At 37.1% G+C, this 24,357-nt stretch overlaps 1 protein-coding gene across 5 annotated transcripts in view; it reads right to left on the bottom strand.

Moving 5' to 3' along the window:
• The window catches only part of DYRK1A (dual specificity tyrosine phosphorylation regulated kinase 1A), a 148,644-nt gene that overhangs the window by 4,391 nt on the left and 119,896 nt on the right, over positions 1-24,357 (bottom strand). For all 5 annotated transcript variants that reach the window (XM_032392599.1, XM_032392598.1, XM_032392597.1 and 2 more), the window contains 6 exons: positions 22,167-22,314; positions 17,930-18,216; positions 15,242-15,388; positions 13,283-13,423; positions 3,285-3,591; positions 2,696-2,820 (listed from right to left, as the gene is read on the bottom strand). In XM_032392599.1, coding sequence (XP_032248490.1) covers positions 2,696-2,820; positions 3,285-3,591; positions 13,283-13,423; positions 15,242-15,388; positions 17,930-18,216; positions 22,167-22,314 — 1,155 coding nt within the window. The remainder of the gene's footprint in view (positions 1-2,695; positions 2,821-3,284; positions 3,592-13,282; positions 13,424-15,241; positions 15,389-17,929; positions 18,217-22,166; positions 22,315-24,357) is intronic.

The following is a 24,357-nucleotide window of genomic DNA, read 5'->3' as shown; positions in this document are numbered from 1 at the left end:
TATGTCATGGCCAGACCTGGCCCACAAATACTTCCCACACCCTGCCTAGTGGATACAGCAGACAGGTAGGCCCTAAGGGATGGAGGAGCCCAGGACATGGGAGAGAGCCATGCCACTAACCTGAACACCCACAGAACTGTTCCATAAAAAAAGAAAGAAACTTCCTACTCCTTTAGCTACCATATTGTGGGGGTCTGTTATCAGTTTGGTCTACTTGAATCGTTAACACATCCCACCCAACGAATACATCTATATATACCCATATCACATTATCCTGTCCTGTTTCCTTTTTATCAATTAGTGGTATCTGCAATTTCTATTAACTTGATTTTGTTTATTTACTGGCACTATAAGCTCAAAGAAGGCAAAGCCCGTGTCTTTTTTACCAGGAGCCAGCATAAGTCATTAAGTATTTACTCAACAAAGGTAGTCTAAGAACCAAACTTCAAGAAACACCACTGAAAACAATCCAGTAGAAAAATAGGCAGAAAGTTCTCAGAAAATACTAATGGTTCTTCAACTATGAAGCTACTCAAATGCACATATAAAAAGAAATAAGCAAAATAAAAACATCCTCTGTCCAATACCATTGGTCATTTCAGACTGATTAAAGGTGATCACAGCGACTGCACTCCAAAGTCCTGTTAGTGGAAGGCTACACTGGCAGAATCCTGGAGAGCAATTCGGCCGCAGCTATAAAAGTCACGGATCCCACCGCTCTCTGACCTGTGACTTCACACCGAGGGGTTTCTATCACGGCTACATTGCATGTGTCTGAGTGATATGTGTGTGCCACTCCAGCATCATCTGTAATAGTGAAAAAAGACTACAAGTTAACTGTCCATTAACAGTGGCCTGGGGAAATGACTTACGGAATCTAGACAGCAGAGTACTGCGTGATTATGAAGGAAGGAAAGGAAGAAAAAGTTCTCCGTGTACTGATACAGAAAGAGCTCCATATATATGTTAAAAAATTACATGTAAAACATGCTAAAAAACAAAAACAAAAACACTCAAGATGTGGAAGTGTGCACAGCATGCTACCATCTGTATACAAAGATTAAGACTATGTATCTGCGTGTGGATGTGCGTAAAATACTCCAAAAAGGATACAAAAACCAGTAACGCAAGTTCAGAAATTGGGCGGCTAGAGGACACGGAAGGGAAGTCTTCACTGAATCCCCTTCTACAGTGACTTTTTCTTTTTTAACGATTTATCATCTATTCAAAAAATTAAATAAAAAAGGGCATAAGGTAAATAAAACAAAATAATGACTTCTGTGAAATACAGGTGGGAGGTACACAAGTGTCTCATGTTACTCCTGGCCCATGTTTATGTGTTTGTGGTATTTCATCCATTTGGAGGATAGAAGAAATGTAGGTCATTCTACAGATTTCGACATTTAAGCGAAGATCTGAAGTATAAACGGTAATGACTACAGCAAAGAGAGAGGAAAAGTGTTCAGGCTGAGCACAGTACATGTGAGAAACATGAAAGAACACAGTGTCTTCCAAAAAATGGAAAAAAAAAATCCAGTTAAGACTAGAGTAAATAGAGGAGAACGAATGCCCTGAAAAGGGGTCAGACCATGGTGGTCACTGAGACCATAAGAAGTCTAAATTTCCTTTTAAGTACAAAGGAAAACCAAACACTGTTTAAAGTAGGGAAAGGCCACATCAGACTGCTTTACTGAATGTTCACATGCCTGTGTAGAAGAGAACAGTGTTGACCACTGGATGGAATTAGATGTTGGAGGACCAGTTAGAATATTCTTTATAGTAAGATAGGCTGGAGACGGCTGCAGCAATGGGGTGAAGTAACGAGAATAAAAGCATATTTAGGATATTCAGAATCCACACAATTTACTATTTGATTTAATTGCGGGACGAAGGAAAGAGGAGTCAAAAATTAGCTCCCTAACCCCCAAGTGTAAAACTGGAGCAAATGGGTGAATCTAGGGCCATCTGTATGAAGAACCCACAAGGGTGGGTTCTCAGTTTTACTTCACTCATCAAATAATACACTGGCCTCTCATTATAAAACATTATAATGCAACGCTCAGCACGAATTAACTTTTTTACGAAGAGCATTTAATATTTTTACTACCAATATCTGCTTCACCCATTAAAAAAAAAATTACTCAATTACAGCCTCTTCTTTAACAAATTTAAAAAACAAAGGAACAAACAAAAAAAACAAAACAAAACAAAACCAAAAGAAAACCCCAAAAAACCCAAAACCAAACCAAACCAACATGGAGGTTAAAATCAAACCACGAACTGACTCGGAATCAAGGACTGTTAGCGATGAAAGATCACAGGAAGCAGTCGAACAACTAATCAAGATCATGAGCCAGGGAAAGTTATTTCACCCATCAAGTGACAGTTCCCAATGTAAAATGAAAAGTCAGTGTTAAGGCTCAAAATGCTGCTGTAGTAAAGGAGATAAACGCAGGGAAAAAAAACAACTGGAGCGGCGGCTGGTACGCACCCAAGAAATGTTAGCTGTTTCTAAATAACGAGAGAGAAAATGGCCGAGATGTGTTTTAGTTACAAACATGTCAGGATTTCCTATAAATGAGGAAGCTGCCATGACCCTTTGGAGGAAATGACACAACCATCGGAAGGCCCTCGGCCCCCAGCGCGGCTCTGCCCGGGCACGGCAGGGGCCGGCGTGAGCGGCGCGGGAGCTCACCTGGGGACTGTGGGTCTCACAGTCCATGGCCTGGACGGCAGCCGTGAAGTGCCCGCCGCTGTGCCGGTGCTGGTGCGTCGGGTCTGACCTGGCTCGCCCGCTGTTGCTCGTCCCCGATGATCCACCTGCGTATCACACACAACGCGGTACAACCTCTAAGTCTGAAGTTAACTTGGCTCAAGTATATATTCTAAAACTGTAGCACTGAAACTGAAAGTACGTCCCACACAAAAAGCTAGATTAGCCTGAAGGCATGTCGGAAAGTTATCCAGTTCTCTAAGTTCTTTCACATCAGCCACTTTGGTTTTGGTTACATCAGGGAAAATTTCAAGCATGTGAACAAAGTAGCTCTATTTAAAAAGCAATTAAAAATTTTGGTTAATAAAGAGTTTTGTTTCCAACTGCCAAGCAGAATTTATTATGCATAATTAAGTAATGGAGCTTTGGGACAGGTGGATTTTTTCTAACTACAAAGAACAGATTTAGGTCAAGTAATTCCTCCCTATCCCATCGACAAGTTTTCAAGATCCTTTACAATAACCCCACTCTGTGAAGGCTTCGAAGCCCGACCGAGGGCAGAAGCACTGACCTGAGCTTGAAGACGTACTGGAGGTCGTGCCCGAAGACTGCGACTGCTCCATCGCGGGGCTGGTGGACACACTGTTACTTGTATTGGTGCCTTCGTCAGCTGTTTTCTTGAAAAAACTGTGCTGCAGGGCATAGTAAGGTTGAATTCGAGTTTTGGGGTCATAATCAAGCATCCTTAAAATGAGGTCTTTGAACTTCAAGTAGTCAGCTACAGTATGACCCGATTCCCCAGCACGACGCCCACCAGGTCCTCCTGTTTCTACTCCGAGAATATTATGAAGTTTACGGGTTCCTGGTGGTTTATACTCCTAAAGAGAAGAAAGATAAAAAGGCTTTCTCTAAATTTGATGGAATATGTAAAATCCTACATAACTTCAAATACACTTAAGTCTATTATATAGAGGCCCTTATTAAAAAGAATGCTTTATAATTAGATCCTCTGTATTTTCACACATTACTATTGCAAATGCACTTGTGCTTAGAGAAATTCAAAATAATTTTAAGATCAAAAATGACTTTATACAGATCATGTAGCCCAGGGCTCAGCAAACAATGGCCTGGCCTAGGGGGTGTTCTTGTACAGCCTCAGCCATAAAGGGTTTTTATATTTTTGGAGGTTGTAAAAACAAACAAAACCAAGTAGGATGCAACAGGAGCCCACAGGCCTCCACCTCATACTATCAGGTTCTTTACAGGAAGGAGGTGCACTGACCGCCGCTCCAGCCAACTGGCTCTGAGCCTCTCCTCTGCCTCGTGCCCCACAACCTCGGGCGCACTCTCTTTCCTAACAGCAGCTCTCCAAGGCTGTGGTCATCGCTCCAAGTAAGCTCCAAGTTAAGATTCACTGGTTTAAACCTACCCACTCATATTTTTTTAAACTTTACTTATTAAAAGTAATCTCTACACCCAATGTGGGGCTTAAACCCAAGATCAAGAGTTGCATGCTCTTCCGACTGAGCCAGCCAGGCGCCCCTTGCTCATATTTAGATAAAGAAATTAAAAGCAAATTATTTAATGCCTCCCTTTAGAATATGCTGAATAATAAATTACCTTAACATGTTGAGATTTTCTGAAAATTCATTTTTTTTTTAAGATTTTATTTTTTTATTTGACAGAGAGCTAGAGAAAGAGCACAAGTAGGCAGAGCAGCGCAGGCAGAGGGAGAGGGAAAGCAGGCTGCCCTGCTGAGTAAGGACCCCGATACTGGACTCGATCCCAGGACCCCGGGATCATGACCTGAGCCGAAGGCAGACGCTTAACCGAATGAGCCACCCAGGCACCCCTGAAAACTCATTTTTAAATAGATGAGATGACAGTATAGGGGCGCCTGGGTGGCTCAGTCGTTAAGCGTCTGCCTTCGGCTCAGGTCATGATGCCAGGGTCCTGGGATCGAGCCCCGCATCGGGCTCCCTGCTCAGCGGGAAGCCTGCTTCTCCCTCTCCCCTTCCCCCTGCTTGTGTTCACTCTCTCGCTGTGTCTCTATCAAATAAATAAAATCTTTAAAAATAAACAGATTGACAGTATAACCCTTAAAATCCCTATGAATACTGAATTTATTCAGAATAGCATACTGGATTTTTACTTCTAGTGACAATGTAGAAATCTGCAAGAGACCATTGCTCTCACTCTAAAAGCAAGAACAAGCCAGGCAGGTAGGCCAGGCCACAAAATCATTCCATTTTAAAAACCCATTGGAGTGCCAAGGACTAAACAAACCAGAATTAACTAAATTCCAGAAAATGAAAAGCCCTTTTTGGGAAAGAAGGGTCATAAGGTGGGAGAAGAAACAAATGCCAGAGATCCCGGTAAGAATCCAGCCCAGCTCTGAGCCAACCTGTGGCAGTGGGGAAGGCCCCACGGCTGAGTGAGGGCAGCCAAGACGGTGCCCCCAGGGCACTGCCAGGCTGGGGGCAGAGTGGCAGCATGAACAGAGACTGCATGAGGCACAAACAGGAGCAGGCCGCTAGCTGGGCAACAATGTACAGAGAGCGCTCAGGTCTCCACAGACACTGCTTAAAATCTATGAACACAGTGGAGAACAGAACCTAAGTTGAGCAGACAAATGAAGCAAAGCCCAGCTGACTCAGGCCCACACTACTGCCTGACAGAACTAGAGGTGGGTCTCTTTCTGGAGGGAAGTAAGATCTACTTCCATCTCAAGTGTTCTTAAATACAAAGTCTGGCATACATTTAAAAATTAGACCTAAGAAATTTGAAAAAGATGGGTCCATAATCAAGTGAAAAAATTAGTCAGAAGATCCACATAAGTAAATGACCCAGATGTTGAAACAGGCATTATCAATAATTACAACAAATAGGTTAAAGAATTCAGTTCAAAAGGTGGACAACATGTATGACTAGATAGGGGATTGCAGAAGACAAAATGAAAACTATGTAAGAAAACAGAAAAGAGCGGCGCCTGGGTGGAACAGTCGATTGAGCATGTGACTGACTTGGTTTTGGCTCAAGTCATGATCTCAGGGTGAGGAGACTGAGCCCCATGTTGGGCTCCGCGCTCAGCGTGGAGTCTGCTTAAGATTCTCTCTCCCTCTGCCCCTCTGCCATGCGCTCTCTCAAATAAATAAATCTTAAAAAAAAAAAAGAAAAGTGGAAGTGTTAGAACTAAAATATGCAATATCAGAAACAAAGAATTCACTTAATGGTTTTAACATAAGACTGGACTCAGAAGAAAAAAATCAGTGAATCAGAAGACAGAGCAAAGAAATTATCCAAACTAAAACACAAAAGGAACACAGAATGAATAAACTAGTAATGTTGTGCACTGTAACAGACATTTAAGTGGAGAATTAGAAGAAGAAAGAAAGACTGAGCAGAACAAATATTTGAAAAGACAAAGCCTGAGGATATTCAAAAATTGATAAAAGAGATCAACCCACAGACCCAAGAACTCCAAACTCCAATGAAAAATACAAAGAAAACTATACCCAGGGACCTAAGAGCCAACTTACTGAAGAATCGAACATAAAGAGAAAAACATCAAAATCAGCTGGGGGAGAGGGAGAAACATTACATATAGGGAAGGATGCTTAGAAAAACTATTGGCTTCTCTTCAGAAACAACGTAATACAGAAAACAATGTCATTAACATCTTTAAACAATGTCATAATTTTTTTTTTTTGCTGAAATGTCAACCTAGAATTCTACATCCATGGAAATTTCCATATCTTCCTTAAGAAGGTAAATAAAGATATTTTCAGATAAACAACTGCTGACAGAAATCACCATCAAAAGTTATTCATATAAAATAAAAAAATTAGAGGAAGTTCTGTTCTAAAGGAACATAATACCAGCTGGAAGTCAGAAACTGCAGAAAGGAATCAAGAACTGCATAGGTACATAGAAAAGACTGTCTTATTATCTTTATTCTTTGTGTGTTTTAAAATTTCTTTAAAAGTCATTTTTTATTTAAAGCAGTTGTTTGTTGTGAAGGCTGTAACATATGCAGAAGTGATTATACGATAAGTGCACAGACAGCGCAGGGTTAGGCAAAAAGCACATGGTTAATTACATGGTTTATCAAGTGATATTAGATGAATGCCAACTGATTACAGTTAAAGATGCATATAACACTAAAAATTACACACAGGGATGCCTGGGTGGCTCAGTCGGTTAAGCGTCTGCTTTCAGCTCAGGTCATGATCTCGGGGTCCTGGGATCGAGCCCCGCATAGGGCTCCTGGCTCAGTAGGGAGTCTGCTTCTCCCTCTCCCTCTGCCTCTCCCCCCACTCATGCTCTCTCTCAAATAAATAAATAAATAAAATCTTTAAAAAAAATAAAAGAATAAAAATTACATACAAAGTAATAGCTCAATAGAGGAGATGAAATAAAATACCAGAAAGTATTCCATTAACCCAAAAGAAGACAGGAAAGAAGGAATTGGGGGAAAGGAGGTAAGACAAATAGAGTACAAATAAGGTAACACTTTAATTTTAAAGCCCAGACTTCAGGGTTTTTAATGAATAATTAAATGGGTTAAAAACTCATCGTGAAAGAAAGAGACTAGCTGACTGGATTAAAAGGCATGACAACTTACGTTGCATACAAGAGTCATACTTCACATATAAAAGTACGGGCAGATTTGAAGTTAAAGGGTAGGAAAAATATAGACTATAAGAATGTGAAGAATAAGAAAGTTGGCACAGATATAGTAGTATCAGACAAATCAGACTTAAAAATAAAAACATTACTAAACATAAAGAGGGACATTTCATCATAATGAAAAATGAATTTACCACAAAGGCACAACACCACTAAATGGGTACGCACCTACTAAGAGAGCTTCAAAACACATAAAGCAACTAAAAGGAGATTAAGACAAATCCAAAATTATCACTAAAGATTAACATTCCTCTCTGTCATTGATAAAACAAATAATCCACAGACACACATACACACAAAATAAGGATGCAAAAGATATGGGAAAAAAAAAATCAAACAACTCGACCTCTACTGACATTTGTAGACTACAAACGTATAAAATACAATTCCTTGCAAGTGTACACAGAACATTCACCAAGAGAGATTACCTGCTATGTCATAAAACAAATCTGAATTAATTTTAAAGGAGTGAAATCATGTTTTCTGACCATGAGGCTACTGAATTAGAAATCAGTTAACAGTAAGATGTCTAGAAAATCCTCAAATATTTTGAAATTATGTAACAACATTCTAAATAATAATGGGTCAATAAAGAAATTACAAGGGAAATGAGAAATGTTTCAAAATCAATGAAATTTAAAACATATCAAAAGTTGCTCCATGCAGCTAAAGCTGTAATTAGAGGGAAATTTATCTTTAAATGCTGTTAAGAAAAAAGTTTTAAATAAATGATCTAAGCTTCCACCTTCAGAAACTTTTAGAAAAAGCAAATTTAACCTAAAGTAAGGAGAGGAAAAGGATTAATAATGAGAAAAGAATCAATGAAATAGAAACAAGATTAAACAACAGTCAAAACAAAACAACTGGTTGTTTGAAAAGATTAGTAAATTTGACAAACCACTAGCAAGAATAATAGGGAAAAAGGGAGAAAACAGAAATGACCAGCATTAGGAACAAAAGGGACACTACCACTACAGAGCCTCTAGAAATTACAAAGGTAATAATGAAATAATATGGGTAATTTTATGCTAACAAACCCAACAACTTAGATGAGGACAAGTTTCTTGAAATACATGCCTACCAAAATTGACTCAAAATCTGAATAGCCACATATTTATCAAAAAATACGGGCTACAATTAATAACCTTCTAGCAAAGAACATCCCCGGTTCCTGAGAGCTTCATCAATGAACTTTATTAAATATTTACAAAAGAAATAATGCCAATCTTACACAAATTCTTTCAGAAAAATCAAGAAAGAGTACTTCCCAATAGTTTTATGAGACCAGCATAATCCTGAGATCAACACCTAAGGAAGGTATTATATAAAATTTTAGACAAATATCCATTTAATGACAAAATTCCTACCAATATAGACTAACAAACTGAACCCAGCAATACATAAGACAATATATCAAGGCCAAGTGTGGTTTATCATAGGTTGAACTTAATATTCTAAAAGTTAATTAATGTGTTTTACCACATAACAGGAAAAAAACCGTATGATCATCTCTATAAGTGCAGAAAGCATGTGACAACATTCAAAACCCACTCATGATTCAGAAAAACAAACGTGCAAAACATTTCTCTAAAAACACAGGAAACTATCTAAAAACAGGATGCCTGGGTGGCTCAGTCACAGTTAAGCATCTGCCTTCGGCACAGGACATGACCCCAGGGTCCTGGGATCGAGTCCCACCATGGGACTTGCTTGCTCATTGGGGAGTCTGCTTCTCCCTCTGCCTGTTCTGCCTGCCGCTCCCCCTGCTTGTGCTCTCTCTGACAAATAAAATCTTTTAAAAATAAATAAATAAATAAATAAATAACCACAGGAAACTACTCCTTCAACCTGATAGAGGGCTACAAGAAATATACAATTAGTACCATACTTAAAAATGTGCTCGCAAAAAAAAAAAAAAAAAATACTGAATAAATGTACGCTTTTCCCACAAGACTGGGAACATGGGAAGATGTCTGCTCTCACCATAACTACTCAACATACGGAGGTCCCAGTCAGTATAATAAAATAAAAATAAATAAAGGCATACAGATTCAAAGAATAAAACTGTTCATTTGCAGAGGATATGATTAAATAGAAAGTCCTACAGAATCTAAAAACAAACAAAAAACTAGAATAGGTAAATTTAGCAAGGTCTTAGGATATAGAGTTAATATAGAAAACTCAGTTTTAGTACCACATATTTGCAATGAGAAATGAGATGATGATACTTTAAAAAAGACGCTTAAAAAAATCCAAAAAATTAAAAATTAAAAAAATAAAATATGCCTGAGACTTCCGCACAGAACAGTACAAAATGCTGCTGAGACAAATTAAAAGTCTAAATAAATGGAGAAACCATGTTCACAGACTGGAAGACTCATTGCTGTTAAAATGTCCATTCTCCTGGGGAACTTGAAATGCAATCCAAATAGAAATTCCAGCAAGATTTCTTGGGGACAAATTTATTAGCTGATTCTAAAATTTATATGTAAATAAAAAGTACCTGAAGAATAGAAAAAAAATTTCTTTGAAACAGAAGAAAAGAGCTGGTGGATTTATACTACTTGAATTTGAGACTTACCACACAGCTACAGTAACTGGCACCGAGGTATTGGTTCAAGGATTGATCAACCAAAGCAACAGAACAGGATGCAAATAAATATAGACCCGCAAATAAAAGATAAATTTGTTTTGGACAAAAGCTCCCAGATCAATAGGGAAAGGCCAATTCAACAAATGATGCTGCAATGCTTAGGTAAGCATCTGGGGACGTGAACATCAAATCCTACACCTCATTCCATATTCAAAACTTAATTCAAGATGAACCACAGAACTCTAACCATAAAAACTAGGATCAAAAAATCTTTTAAAAGAAAGCACAGAACACCCTCACGAACTTGAGGACAGCAAAGATTTCTTAGGATACAAAAAATACTACTATTCATAAAAGCCAGTTGACAAATTTGATTTCATTGATATTAAAATTTTCTGCGCATCAAAAGATACCACCAAGAAAAGAAATCGGTAAACCACAGTCTGGGGAAAAAAACACTGACACATAATGTGACAAAGGACTTATATCCATTATATGTAAAAAAAAAAAAAAAAAAAAAAAAACCTCCCAAAACTGTGTAAAAAATAAGAAAAAAACTGGAAAGATGGTCGCAAAAAAAAAAAAAAAAATCAATGAATGGTTAATAAGCACATATTATTAGTCATGGAGAAATGCAAATGAAACCACTATGTAGACCAGTTAGAATGGCTGATTTCTAAAAGACCAACCATACCAAATGGTGAGGATGTCATGCAACTGGAAACCTCATACGCTGTAGAAATGTAAAATGATAAAAATTTGGAGAATTGTATTTTCTCGTGAAGGTAAACACAAATATACCCTATGACCTGGCAATTCTACCTCTAGGTAGTGATCCCAGAGAAATAAAAATACACATGTACAAAAGATTTATACAAGAATGTTCCCAGTACCCTTATTTATAATAGGTCCAAATCAGAAACAACCCAAACGTCCACTGACAGGTAAATATAGATAAATTACAGTATTTTTATTCAGTAAAATACTATGAAGCAATTAAAGGAAATAACATTTGAAACACACAACAAATATGGATGAATTTCCAAAAATTATGTTTGTTAAGTGAAGGAAACAAAATAATAAATACTATATAGGATTACATTTATATGAATTTTGCCTATGAATAGGCAAAACTAACCTATGATGATAGTAATCAGAAAGTGGGGTGGGGTGGGATGACAAAAGGGTCACAACAGAACATATTAGGGTGGTGGAAATATTCTGTATCTTGTTTTAGGTAGTGGTTACATTGTTGTACATAAGATTAAAACAAAATGAACACTTAAGGTATGCATATATTGTTGTACAAAAACTATACTTTAATAAAACAGATCTTAATTCTTCATCCACCTTTCCCACCAAAAAAATATACAGACAGTAGATATAAGATTTCATTACCAGGAAGCTAGAATGGGCTCTTGAAACATAAGTGAGAAATTAAAAGTAAAAATAAAATCACAGAAAATAAAAGCACAAAGAAACCCAATGACAGCATATGCACTCAATTTATACTTCTGGTTAAATTCCCTAGTGCATCCTTTATAATGTAATCATTCAGTTCTGGATTTGATTTTTTTTTGTCATTGCAAAATTTATTTCTGTTCAAAGACAAATAGTTATTTTATACTTTAAAAATTAAGTTTAAGTCAGTTGCTAATTGAAGCTAAGGGAAATCTCATAAAACCTATAGTTAGCATGTACTAAATGCAGGTTAAGATACTCACTTTCAATTTTAAAAAGGGAAAAGATTCATCTACTCTTTTCTGAAATGCAACCCCCAATAATTTTTTAAAATAATAATTATAGCTCAATTTGGGAGAAATGATAGGTTATATAGCCCATAGTGGCTTATCTGTGGTTTTATAAGACAGAGATATGAATGGGACAGGATGAATGTTTTATTTAGGGAAAAAAAAAAAAAACTGGTAGAAGACGACAAAAACTTCAAAATGGACAAAGTAGTAGCCTGTACTGCAGAGAGATAAAAAACATAAAGGAGGTTTCATATCCTCCGTGCTAATTCAAATCAACTGGTAGGAGCTACTTTGAATGCTGGGGAAACTAAGAAGGATTCCCTGGCTGTGTTTTGGTTCAAGAGGAAAGGGGCCAGGCCTGATAAGCTAGCGATGTGGATAAAGGCAAAAGGACTCAGGAGGCCTGCATAGTATTTTCCACCCCTTTCTTAAGGGGACTAGGCACAATTTGGCTGCCAAATATTACATTGCCTGGAACTTTAGAGAATCAGGCAGGATGCGGGAAGTTATAAATCAGCTGTGAAAGATACAATTACAGATATATTTTTAAATATTCTAAAGAAAATCACTCAATATTATAAAAGTTGAGACTCCACAACAGCTATGTGAAGGTGAATTAAAGCAAATAACCATCATCTTCAGTTCACTGGAAATGACACCTGGTGGCAGTATCGCTAAAATCAAGGGCAAATAAAAACTAGAGCAAAAATTAAATCTCCTACGTGTTAAAAATGCAAAACTACAATCACAAGGTGTCTGGTATACGTATCACATACAATCAGATATTTATATATTACATTCATTTTATACTACACACAAGCTAGATTACAAAATATGATTATTTTCCGATACATAAAAAGTTAAATCAAGACGCAAAATTGCCATTATTTACTCTGTTAAACTGACATTGTTTAGGGATCTGAAAAAAGTTCTCAGCTAAAAGAAAATTACTAAACCAAACCTAATGATGTGAAAACCTCACGCTGAGGATTTTGGAGATATGACATTCCTGCTATCCATGCCACTGACCTAAGAACCTGCAATGAAATCTATCCAAGGACTCTAGTCAGTTCATATTCTTGTCACAAATTGCCTGAGTCAAAAATCCTTTTCTACCATCTGAAATTAAAAAAAAAAAAAAGGCGATTTACTGCAATTATGACCTCTATTGCTCACAGCTGCTGTATTGTTAACTGTGACTTCATTATAGACCCACACTGTGAGAAAAAAAGGTCAAACTTACTGATTCTGATCCTACTGCTGAAACGAGGCAGGGTGGTTTGATCGGCTGTCTCACAAAGCAGACATAAGAGTTTTCAAAATGAAGTCTTAACTCTAACCATGAAACAAATACTGGTCCATCAGACAGTTCAGGTCAAACTCTACCCAACTTTTAAAGAAATACGCCTAAGTTATTAATGAAACTGTTAACTAAAACACGGATGTCAAGTAAACACAAGATGAGCTATAAAAAGACCACTCCAGTAAAATAAATAACAAAGGCTCAAAAAACAAAAAGTTTCCCTATTTTACCCGTTTTCCATCTTTGGTCTTCTTTAAGTTCCAAGTGCCATCTGGCAACTTCTCGAAGAACTTTCTTGCTTTTGGTGCTTGGTCAAGAATATGAGCAGGTGGAATACTCAGAACTTCCACTATTTTATTCATCTGATCTACCTGTATTTAAAATAAAAATAAAAAAGCCTGTAACTTCTACCGTAGTATATCCTACTTCTGCTCATCCACTCATTCATTCATTCATAAATTATAAATACACCGAGTATCTTCTTTGTGTTTCAGGCACACCTCCAAGCACTGAGCATACAATCATGAACAAGAGAGAGAAAGTCCCTGCCGTCCTGCAGTCCCCTCATTCCACACAGGACAGGGCAGATAATTAAATAAACACATAAAATCAAATAACCATCAAAAAAAAAAAAATCCCAGAGGCTTAATCATGGGCCAAATCAAGTATTCTTGCGGATTCATTCACTCAAATACCAAGTGTCTTAACCATATGCTAGAAACCTCACTCAGTAGAACATAGCAATAAACAAAACAGACAAAAATCCCTGCCAAAAAGTTTATATTATAGGGAAAGAGATCACTAACAGACAAATATGTAATTAAATATATTATGCCAATGCCAACTAAGACCTATGGAGAAAATTAAAGGGATGGAGAGGGACAAGGGGCACTGCAACGGGTACTAGGGGATCACGGAAAAGATGTAGGAGGGCGAAGAGCTAAAGCAGTGAGGGAAGGAGCCACGTGCTCCCTGGGGACAGGGCCTTTCAGGCACAGGAAAGAACTAATGCAAAGTTAGTATGGGCCTGTGGCTGCTGTTTCCAAGGGACCACAGAGCAAAGCTCTGTGCTGGGACCGAGAGAGAGTGAGGGGAGGCAAGGTCGCAGAGAGAAAGCAGGAGTCAGAGGGAGTAGGAATTTTCGAGCCACTCAAAGGACTTGGCTTTTACAATGAATGAAATGGAAGCCATTGAAGTTTCAGGTGATTTACAAGAATATAATTGATTATAGTTTATCATATTTATTTTAATTATTTTTATCTGATAAATATTTAATTATAATTAATACAATACAATTTAATTTAGCACTGTTTAAGCCCATGAAAAAGATACTACTTTCCAGGGTAATATTACTGATAACAAAACAATACCAAACACACACTATGCCAGTTACTGCCCAGGAATGGCTCACTAGCTTTAGTTCGAGTGAATTAAGAAGATGGAGGGGACAGATTTCTGACACAATACTAACAGTTGTTTAACCTGGCATAAGTAAGTCATTAAATTTTGTTGGCCTTTCTTATTTATAAATGCATGGACTGATCAAGATCTGTAATGGTTAACTTTCCTTTAAAAAATGAAAAACCCCGTAAGATTTAAACCAATTCCTCCGACTGCCAGAGAGCATGGCCTCTCCCCATGCCCTCCTAGGCACTGCCTCTGACCTCCAAACACCTTCTGAGAATACAGACTGAAAACCCATGAATTAGAATTACACATCATCTGTAGCTGTAAAATTCTATAATCCTAATTCACCCTCAATTATTCAGATCAAATACCTATCAAGGCTACTGGTCATCACTTCTTAAATTCCAAATCAACTCTCCAAATTTACAGTGATGTTTACATTGTTCTCAGGGTGGCCCTCATGCCTTTCATCATCATTTTCATTACATTATACCTAAAATCTGTAAAATTTAAACCAGAATGCTTAACATTTACTAACTTATCGTTCTCCTTAATAGCAAATTAAAAGATCTCACTACCCATCTCAAAATCCTAAATTCACCATTATGATAACTGAAAAACTTTAAAAATGGATTAACATAAATTCAAAACTGTCCCAACATTTGAATAAATTAATAGACATCTTTTCTTAAAAACAATTTTCAGATTACATTGTCATTCATTAAAAACAAAAAGAAATTATGAAAACAGAAACAGAGTTTTGAAAGCAATCCATCATATACCTCATTGGCTCCACTGAACAGAGGTTCTCCAGTGTGCATTTCAACCAAAATACACCCAAGGGACCACATGTCAATAGCAAGGTCGTAAGGCATTCCCAGTAGCACCTCTGGAGACCGATAAAAGCGACTCTGAATATACTGGTATATCTGAAATATATTTCAATATCATATTAATTCCAACGTAAGTTTTGTTTAATTATGCTCCACAATGAATTAAGTACACTTATCTAATATTAACAGAAAAAATAATTGGCTAACTCCTAAATTTGGGTTCCATTTACTGATTTCAACCTTCTACTACAAATATTATTTAAATGACTAAACATTTCAAGAGAGGGCTCTCTGAAATGCAAAACATACAACAATTCAAGTCCTCCCATTTAGTGCAATCCTAACTGGTAATCAAGATACACACCTTAAAACAAATAATTATGCCTTATTAGAAAAAAGACATTATTGAGAATAGTTTCTTTCCTTATTAATTATTCTTTCCTGCTATGGCCGGCACTTCGTTTACCATTAATTTAAGGACTAAACTGTATTTAAATTCACCTAAAGAATGTATTTCAGCATTAAGTCAAACTCTGGACAATGTAAATGAAAATTCAGGTATCTACATTGTACTAGTCTCACAGATAAATCTGAGAAGCGTTGCTACATAAAATTCAACTGGGAGTAGTTTCCGACCAATCACTTCCTTCCCTGCCCTGTCCTCTTCCCCCTCAATCTAAAACTTCTTAGAAAATCTTGAAATGAATAATTTTCAATGAAGTAATCAGAGAATGTCTTAAAAAAAACCATTTCATCTTCACTTAGCCATTGTAAATTTATATCTAGAAATAATGTGAAAGCAAAGAAAGTTTTATTTAAAAAGAGAAAGAAACAAACAAAATCCTCCTAACTTCCTCACTTAACACTCTAACTAGGCGGCCAGCAGCACGGTGCTGCTTTCCCATGAACGCTTTTGTGGCTCCCACCTAAAACTCCAGCCAAATCTCCAAGAATAACCTGATGCCCCCCATAAGCAGATCAACCCAACATTAATGCCTTGTTAGAGTGAAGAAACTGACCAAAGGGACCAGGAAGAAGTACTACGTTTCCAAGTTTCTACAAGCCAACAGCACTGGTAAGCCCCAAAGACTCCCTACTACTGAGATTGTCTTATTCCCCAGCTTATGCAAGGAAGTTTGTCAATCATCCATTCAGTTTGGTCAAAGCAGTGGCTGGGTCATCTGAGAGGTTGTGCACCAAAATCCCCCTGAAATACCCCTGCCCTGCCACCTTGTGAGACTGAGCCAGTTTATCTAGTGTAGGGCCACGCACTGTGTGTGTATTTTAGAAAGGATCTCTCATTCTAATCTGATACACTCACACAGTTTAAACCTCACTGAGCTAAAAGGATAGTTGTCTAAGTTTGGCTGGAGAGACATAGTAGTGTTTGATATTAGTACAGAACACATGATTTTGTTTAAGTGGGGGGAAAATTTTTCCAAATCTAAATCTATTCAAATGACTCTCAAGATGGGCATGTATTTTCCATTCACAATATACTTTATCCCACATTAACAACTATGAACAGCTCCTGATTTTCAGAGGCATCTGAAACTGCAAACTTTGCTTCCTACTCCTTCAATTTATTTCAGTGATCTATATAACACCACTACCATGAGTAAGTTGCAGAAAAGAACAAGCCTGATAATCCTGGTTAGCGGACTATAAATCTTCATGATCAAATTAACCAGCCATATTTAAAACATGGAAAAAAGTTGCACAGGACAAGAACTCTCACTAATTTGGAAAAACAAAAGCTAGAAAGCCAGTATGAAATAGTATCTGAATGTTACTTGTGGTTTTTCTTTTTTTTCCCAAGAAATGCAGTTTCAGTACTTGCAAGTAAATAGGAAGTGTTTAAAATGAGTAAAATATTACCAAGTGACGGTTTTAATTCCTTTCAAGAAGAAAGCAACCTATCACTTCTATTTTATATGTGAAACACTGTTAAGAGTAGCTTTCATAACACTAGAAAGAATAGTAGGAAAAATCTGCTTTCTTAAATCAGCTAAACCTAAATCTATATCATTGCTACAGACAGGTCTGTTTTTAGCAGTCTGAGGAAAACCAGTTTGGACAAGTGTCAGAATTTATATAGGGAAAAAAAGATTTAAACTTATTTATCAAAACAAGTATGTCTAACCAACTGCGTAATTTCTATACTGTATCACCATGTGTAATGCAAAATTACCTATGTTTCTAAACCCATCAGTTTTTGGAGAAAACCATTTATCTTGATCTATCTTTAGAGAAGAATGTCACAGCAAGGATTCAATGTTCTAGTATTGGAATATCCCCAAATTCATACTAACACCTCTACTTGCAAAATATAGCTGCAAATCACCTAATATTTAATTAACTCATCTCCTATTCTCTCTGCCTCTTAGGCATACATATAATTTTTAAAAATCTACTTTTAAAAAAACCAATACCTTCTAATTCAGAATCTTATATTTGCATTTTAAGTGCTATGTCCCCAAAACAGGTTTCAACACAATGTGACTAGAGTGGCACATTTTGAGGATAACCATCCTGTAATTACCTCCAAATTGTATACATATTAATAACATTTCAAGTATCTACCAACACTGTTTTACCCAGTTCTACTTTAATTCACAAGTCCTGAAATATACTTACCCTCTGCCCCAATTGACAGGAACTGCCAAAGTCAACGATCTTGATTGCACTGCGTTTGGGGTTACAAAGAAGGATATTCTCAGGTTTTAGGTCACAGTGAATGATACTAAGTTCTGGAGTCGCAAGGAAAAGCAGTGCAGTGCACATCTGTTGTGCAAACTTTCGTGTTAGGTTCAAAGAGACACCTCGAAAATTGGTGTTCCTCAACAAGTCATAGAGGTTGTACGACAGCATTTCAAAAACTAAACAGAGATGGTTTCGAAACATAAAGTGGCGTTTCAAATGCACTGAAAGAGAAAAAAGTTTCATTTTAAATTATACATACCAATAAAATGAGAATAATGTATGCATGAACTCTCAATCTCCAACATTTCAATGTCAAATGTAGAGTGAAAATCAAGTTAAAATTTGGAGATCGGCATTCTGCAGTGACAGCACATTCTATAATCAGTCGGGAATATCTAAATTGTTCATCTGCTGAATTAAACAGGTGTGGTGTCTGCCAATAAACAATATAATGTAAGAAGTACCACCTAAATGCTTTGCTTAAAAAAAAAAAAAAAAGGTCTGAAAACACAAGTAGCAAAGCGACAAACAGTACTAAGAATACTTCAGTAACTTCGTGCTCACTTCTACAAGAAAGCATTTTTTACTTCCTCAGAGCCCAACCTCACAACTTCACCTAAGCTCCACCCACTGGGATCTCCAGGTTGTGAAAATGCTGTACTTGGCAGCTGTCTCTGGGAAGGCTTTCAGGCTCTGATACATGTCCACATTCCACTGTGCTGAGCCTTAGATCTCACTAGTAATTTCCTGCAACAACTGTCAAAGGAAGACATAGATCTTTTTGTCTTTTAGGCAAATACAACAAATACCTGAAAAGCATACTAGAGTTCATAATCAAGGCATTTCATTATGTTCATCAAACTGGTATATGTTATATCTTGTGCACAACTGAAGGTCTGGGAAAACTTGAAAATAGAGCTCAATCACAAGAAGAAATTATAAGCAGGCTTATGAATGAGAAAAGAGCATAGAAGCCATTACATGCTATCACTGCTGACCCTCTAAAAAGGCTTAATACTCACTAAATTGCTTCAAAGATTGTGCTTTTAGTACTAACACTATGCATCAGATGAGGTCATTCAATAAAGTGCTGCCCTTCACTGTAAAATTGTTATATGTACCAAACTGAACACTTGTAACTCAACTGGAATGACATAAAACCACCATCTGTCAAGGTTACCTTCATCTTGGTCTTTTAGTTTCCTAAAAACAGGTTTCTCTACAGACCTATCTGGAATAACCTGTGTTGGTACTCAAGGTCTGGTCCCTGAGAATGAGGGAGACACTGTGTTGTCCTGGACTGCCTCCTGGGGAGCAGTGCACATCAACACTGCTTTTACATCATTCTTGATACACATGATCCCAAGTTAGGATAAATAACAATACAAATACTACATAGCTCTATAGGAGTCCTCAGTACAACTCAACACTTTTATTTTTACAAATAAAAAGAATCCTTAAAAGGTTATTTAAGAATGTGTAATATCTGCTCTTAATCACTGAAGTTCATAGGTTTACAGAGCTTCACATGCAATAAAGACACCCCCCAGAGACATGGTCAAGAGTTTTAATTTGATTAAGCAATGATCACAAAAAGAACGCAAAAAAGTAACTGATGCCAGAATTCCAGTGTAATTATAAAAATTCCTTTAAGAAGCTCTGTGATTAGATTAGAAAGTTCTTCGAATGGGGCCGCCTGGCTGGCGCGGTCAGTAAGCATCCAACTCTTGATCTCAGGGTCATGAGTTCAAGCCCACATTGGGCATGGAGCCTACTTCAAAAAAGAGAAGAAGTTCTTCCAGTGGAAGATCAATCCACTTGGTTCCACCTGACCTCCCAACTCATTAGTCATTTACTGAGTATCTACAATGTACTGAGCACTAAAGACACCGGCAAAGAAACCTCAAACACAAGTATATTTAACGTACCTTTTAAACGGAACTTTGGGAATAATGGAGGGTCAGAAAGACTTTGTTCTAGACCTAAACTGAATTTTCTTTTAACTAGATCATGACAGGTACCAAGTAATACAGGTGAGAAATTATGCTACATGGTAGTTTTTTTTTTTAAAGTTTCAAAGACTTAAAAAACTCACTAGAATAAATTATATTTATCATCACTTCAAAACAAAACTAAGTTATTTATATCATAAAAGAGCAATATGACTTTGAGACATCTTAAATTTAAGTATCAACTCTCCCGGCAGGGCGAGGTCTAAATCTAAAGTTCTTGTTTGCCTTCCAATATAGAACCTCAGTTTCTTGAGACACTGTGCATTCACCACCTTCCTAAATAAGAACTTAAAAAAATAACTCATCCAAAAAACATCTATCATGATTAATACAACTAATAATCATTAAAGTCAGTTTATTAAAAATAAAAATGACAGGCATCATTATGTACAACCAAGTGGATAGCACCTATTGAATACTTACTATGTACTTGTCATGTTTTCTTTCAATAAGGCAGAATTAAAATGTTACAGTAATGCTATCAACATTTTCTCTACTACTTAAGCAAATATTCAAAATACAATACACAAGAGTGAGGAGGAAGAAGTGGGGAGGTATGTCCACAGTTTACTTTGTAAGTCAAGTATCCTTCGAATGTCCATCTTGTGCTTCTATGTCCCTTGAATGGAAAGAGGCTCAAACTTACACTAAGTTATAACTGACACTGAACAGTAAATGCTCAGTGAATATGAAAAGGTTTTAAATACAAATGTTATTACTATGGATTATATCAGATATCTACAGAGAAGAAACCAAGAAAGAAAAATTAATAGTATAAGCTCATTTTATTGTAATACTGGGGAATGAAGGGTGTTCATAAATGAAATCTAATCTTGGTATCTGAATCTTACATTTTTAAACATCCATTTTTTTTGTTTCCACCGTTTTGGACAAACTAAAGAACCATAATGCCCTACTTACTCATAACAAGTTGTTACGTAAAATTTAACCTTATGTTTATCAGGTAAAGCCAACATCTCTGAACAACAGTTGCTATGTATACATGCCTACAGGAACTTCTATAGTTAATTGATCCTAAGGTCTCAATCCTAAAACTGATGGCATCTTATATTTGTACTTGGCAACAATTTCTCAGTGGCACATAAAATAATGGGGTCTTACAATCATTAGCATCATAGATTTGACTGAGAACAGTATTAACAAAGGCATAATTATTCATGTTATGCCCATATATCAACTGATCCTAGACTTCATTAATGTTTTTAAAGATTTTATTTACTTATTTGAGAAAGAGAGAGAGAGCACAAGGGAGGGGCAGAGTGAGAGGGAAAGGGAGAAGCAGACTCCCTACTGAGTAGGAAGCCCATTGCACGGCTCAATCCCAGGACCCTGAGATCACGACCTGACCTGAAGGCAGACGCTTAACCAACTGAGCCACCCAGGCGCCCCTAGCTTCACTATTTTCATAATTCTTCTATCTCCTTTTCGTTTTCAGGAGAAACACCGTAAGACAATGAAACAAACAGAGAGTCTAGACTCAGGCAGAAGTAGTTTCAGATGCTAGCTGCAGAGCCATGGGAACTTGGTTATGTTATTCTTTGTATAAACTGTCTATAATATAAGGATTCCACCACTTTCCTACAGGACTGATATGACTATTACAGATGATGGAGAAAAGCACGAGGAATATGATAGCAGTTCATTAAAAAGTGGCTATTACACCTCTTTTCTGCTGTAGTTTTTAAGTCTTAACAGCTTCTAATGCTGCCAAACTGACAGAGCCTGGGGAGGAGCCTGAGATCTTGGCTCACACATTCCAAAACTGGTTCTATAATATGTTAGCTTACTTCTAATTTCTAAGCTATATTAGAAATGGTTAAAGTTACCAACAAGAGGACCCTTGGATAAAAGTGCATCATTAAAGCAAACAAATGGCACTAGTAAGTTGCAAATTATGACACTATTCTTGTTTGTTTCTAAATCAAACACCACCTGGAATGCACATTCCCCAAGATCTAGAATATTACTGCCAGATCAAGTAATTTACATAAATCTACGCCCTCCAACAGAAATAAAAAGTTGAATTTTTAACCCAGCACTTTAAGATAAAAATCAACATATTTTCATACATAAATAACCGTTAACTCAAACTTCTGGTTCATATGAGAACACATGGCTTTGTTTTCCTGTTTGTTTACCTATGTAGTATTTCATTTCAGTGTCATGTTTGTTCATGAGCTCAAGAAGTCGCACTTCTATCTGGGCTTGATTCAGAAAAGCCTTCTTGTTCTTTATTATTTTAATGGCAACCCATTCTTGCTCCACACGATCATATGCCTTTACAACCTAAAAGAGAAAAAAGATGAATAATTCTCTATTTCATTAATGGCCATAATTTCGTAACATTTTACAATTCACCTTAATTGTATATTCACCTAATTCTCATTTTTCTGACCTCCCTAAGTAGAAGAGGTCCTATTCATTTCCATTCAGTATCATCCATTTATTACTTTACAGTCAATTTTAAGTCAATCTTTTTTTTAAAGATTTTATTTCTTTATTTGAGAGAGAGCATGTGAGCATGACTGGTGGGAGGGGGAGAGGGAGAAGAAGAAACAGACACCCTGCTGAGCAGGAAGCCCCACACAGGCCGATCCCAGAACCCCAAGATCACAACCCGAGCTACAGGCAGACGCTTGCTTAATCGACTGAGCCACCCAGGCGTCCCAAAGTCAATCTTTTCAATTAAATTTCTTTTGTATCCTTACAGTATTTCTAAATATCCACAATATCACTTTCTTTTAACAAAGCTAGATTAACTCTTTTCCTCCAGAAGTAAGTAATAAATCTTGTCAAGTGCTTTGGCTTTTTACCTTTCTTACTGAATAACCCCGCTGTAAAAACAATTCTTCTAACTCTTCTTTTAATGGGAGAAAGAACTTGGTTTAAACCTCAATCATACACGTAAAATATTTAAAAGGTCCTAAGTCATTTGAAAAATGTAGATAACTTCCTAACCTTAAATTAGATTTTCATAAATTAAAACACAGGTATTTAAACGAAAGACAAATCTAATACAAATTACCAGGAAAGTTCCATGATAAAAGTTAAAAGCCACAATCAGATGGTCTTGATAGTTATAGAATCAATGCCAAGGGAAGTGGAGTGCTCATGAGCCAATTACCATGTACACCTCTCGTTTTAATTTTACTCATTTAAAAGGAGTTTCATATTATTAACAAAGAGATTTACATAAAACTTAGAAAATCAATGCATAGATAAAACTATCCACAAATCAGAAACAACCCACTATAACTGATTAAAAGTTAATTCATATTTATAATCTATGTAGTCTGAACAGGCAATAGCTTTATCCATTTTCTAGCACATTCACAAAGTCTGGAGATGTAGGGAGAACCCAGTGTGATTCCGATGTGTAGGCTGAGTCCCACTGGAGGCAAGGAAGAGAATGGAACATCAGTCAAGGTGAGATACACTGTCAAGGACTGTAAATGGTTCAGTTAAAATCAAACTTGGAATGAAAAATGCAATTATTTCTGGTTTCACCCAATTCTAAAAAATATGATCTACTGTCTTTAAAATCAGAGACTACCTATGTAAACATGTGACCAAGTGGTCTGGATACTCTCCTGTCTCACTGACTGTACTGACAGCACCAAGAGCTGCAGCTCCGTGCCCAGGTCCCAATGGTCTCCAGGACAAAGGCCACCAGCAGGGGCCCAACTATTTACTGACTTAGCAAATAGTTAACCGGCTAAATGCTAAAGCAATGGTTTTCGACCCTGAATCACATTCAACAGGCAGTTTGAAAAACTACAAACTGCCCAGGATCCAGTCATAGAGATTCTGATTTAACTGGTTTGGAGCCTAGGCACCAGTCCTCTCCCCACAACACACCCCCCCACCCCCCCAAAGCTCCCTGGGAAATTTAAATGTGCAATCAGGACCGACAGCAACCACTGGCTGAAGAAATGAAGGAGCCCCTTATATGACAAGGATCTGGCAGAGATTTAGGGAAAGTCTGACCAAGACAGTACGGAAAACATTACTGGGTGAGTGACAGGTCCGGAATCTGAACACCCCTCAGCTTAAGGGAACCATCAGTTTTACCTGATGAGATGGGGTGTGATGTCCCAAATAGGCCTCTATTTTCAAAGGTCTAATTATGCTCACTTGCTCTTAGGAATTAAAGCATGAGAAAATTAAAGTGAAGAGGAGGAGAAAAACATCACTCTAAACTCAAAGACTAACTATTTAGGGAAAACTAAAAAAAAGGAAAACAAAGTTTAGAGAGTCTGCTGTATGGCCACAGTTTTCATGGTAGATAACACATTAGTTAGAAAAATGTCCTGTTGCAGGCAACTGCCT

The sequence above is a fragment of the Phoca vitulina genome, unplaced genomic scaffold (genome assembly GCF_004348235.1).
Source record: "Phoca vitulina isolate PV1807 unplaced genomic scaffold, GSC_HSeal_1.0 scaffold68, whole genome shotgun sequence".
Classification (NCBI taxonomy): Eukaryota; Metazoa; Chordata; class Mammalia; order Carnivora; family Phocidae; genus Phoca; species Phoca vitulina.
Note: the sequence above shows the minus strand (reverse complement) of the source record. Positions and strands in the feature narration are given on the sequence as shown.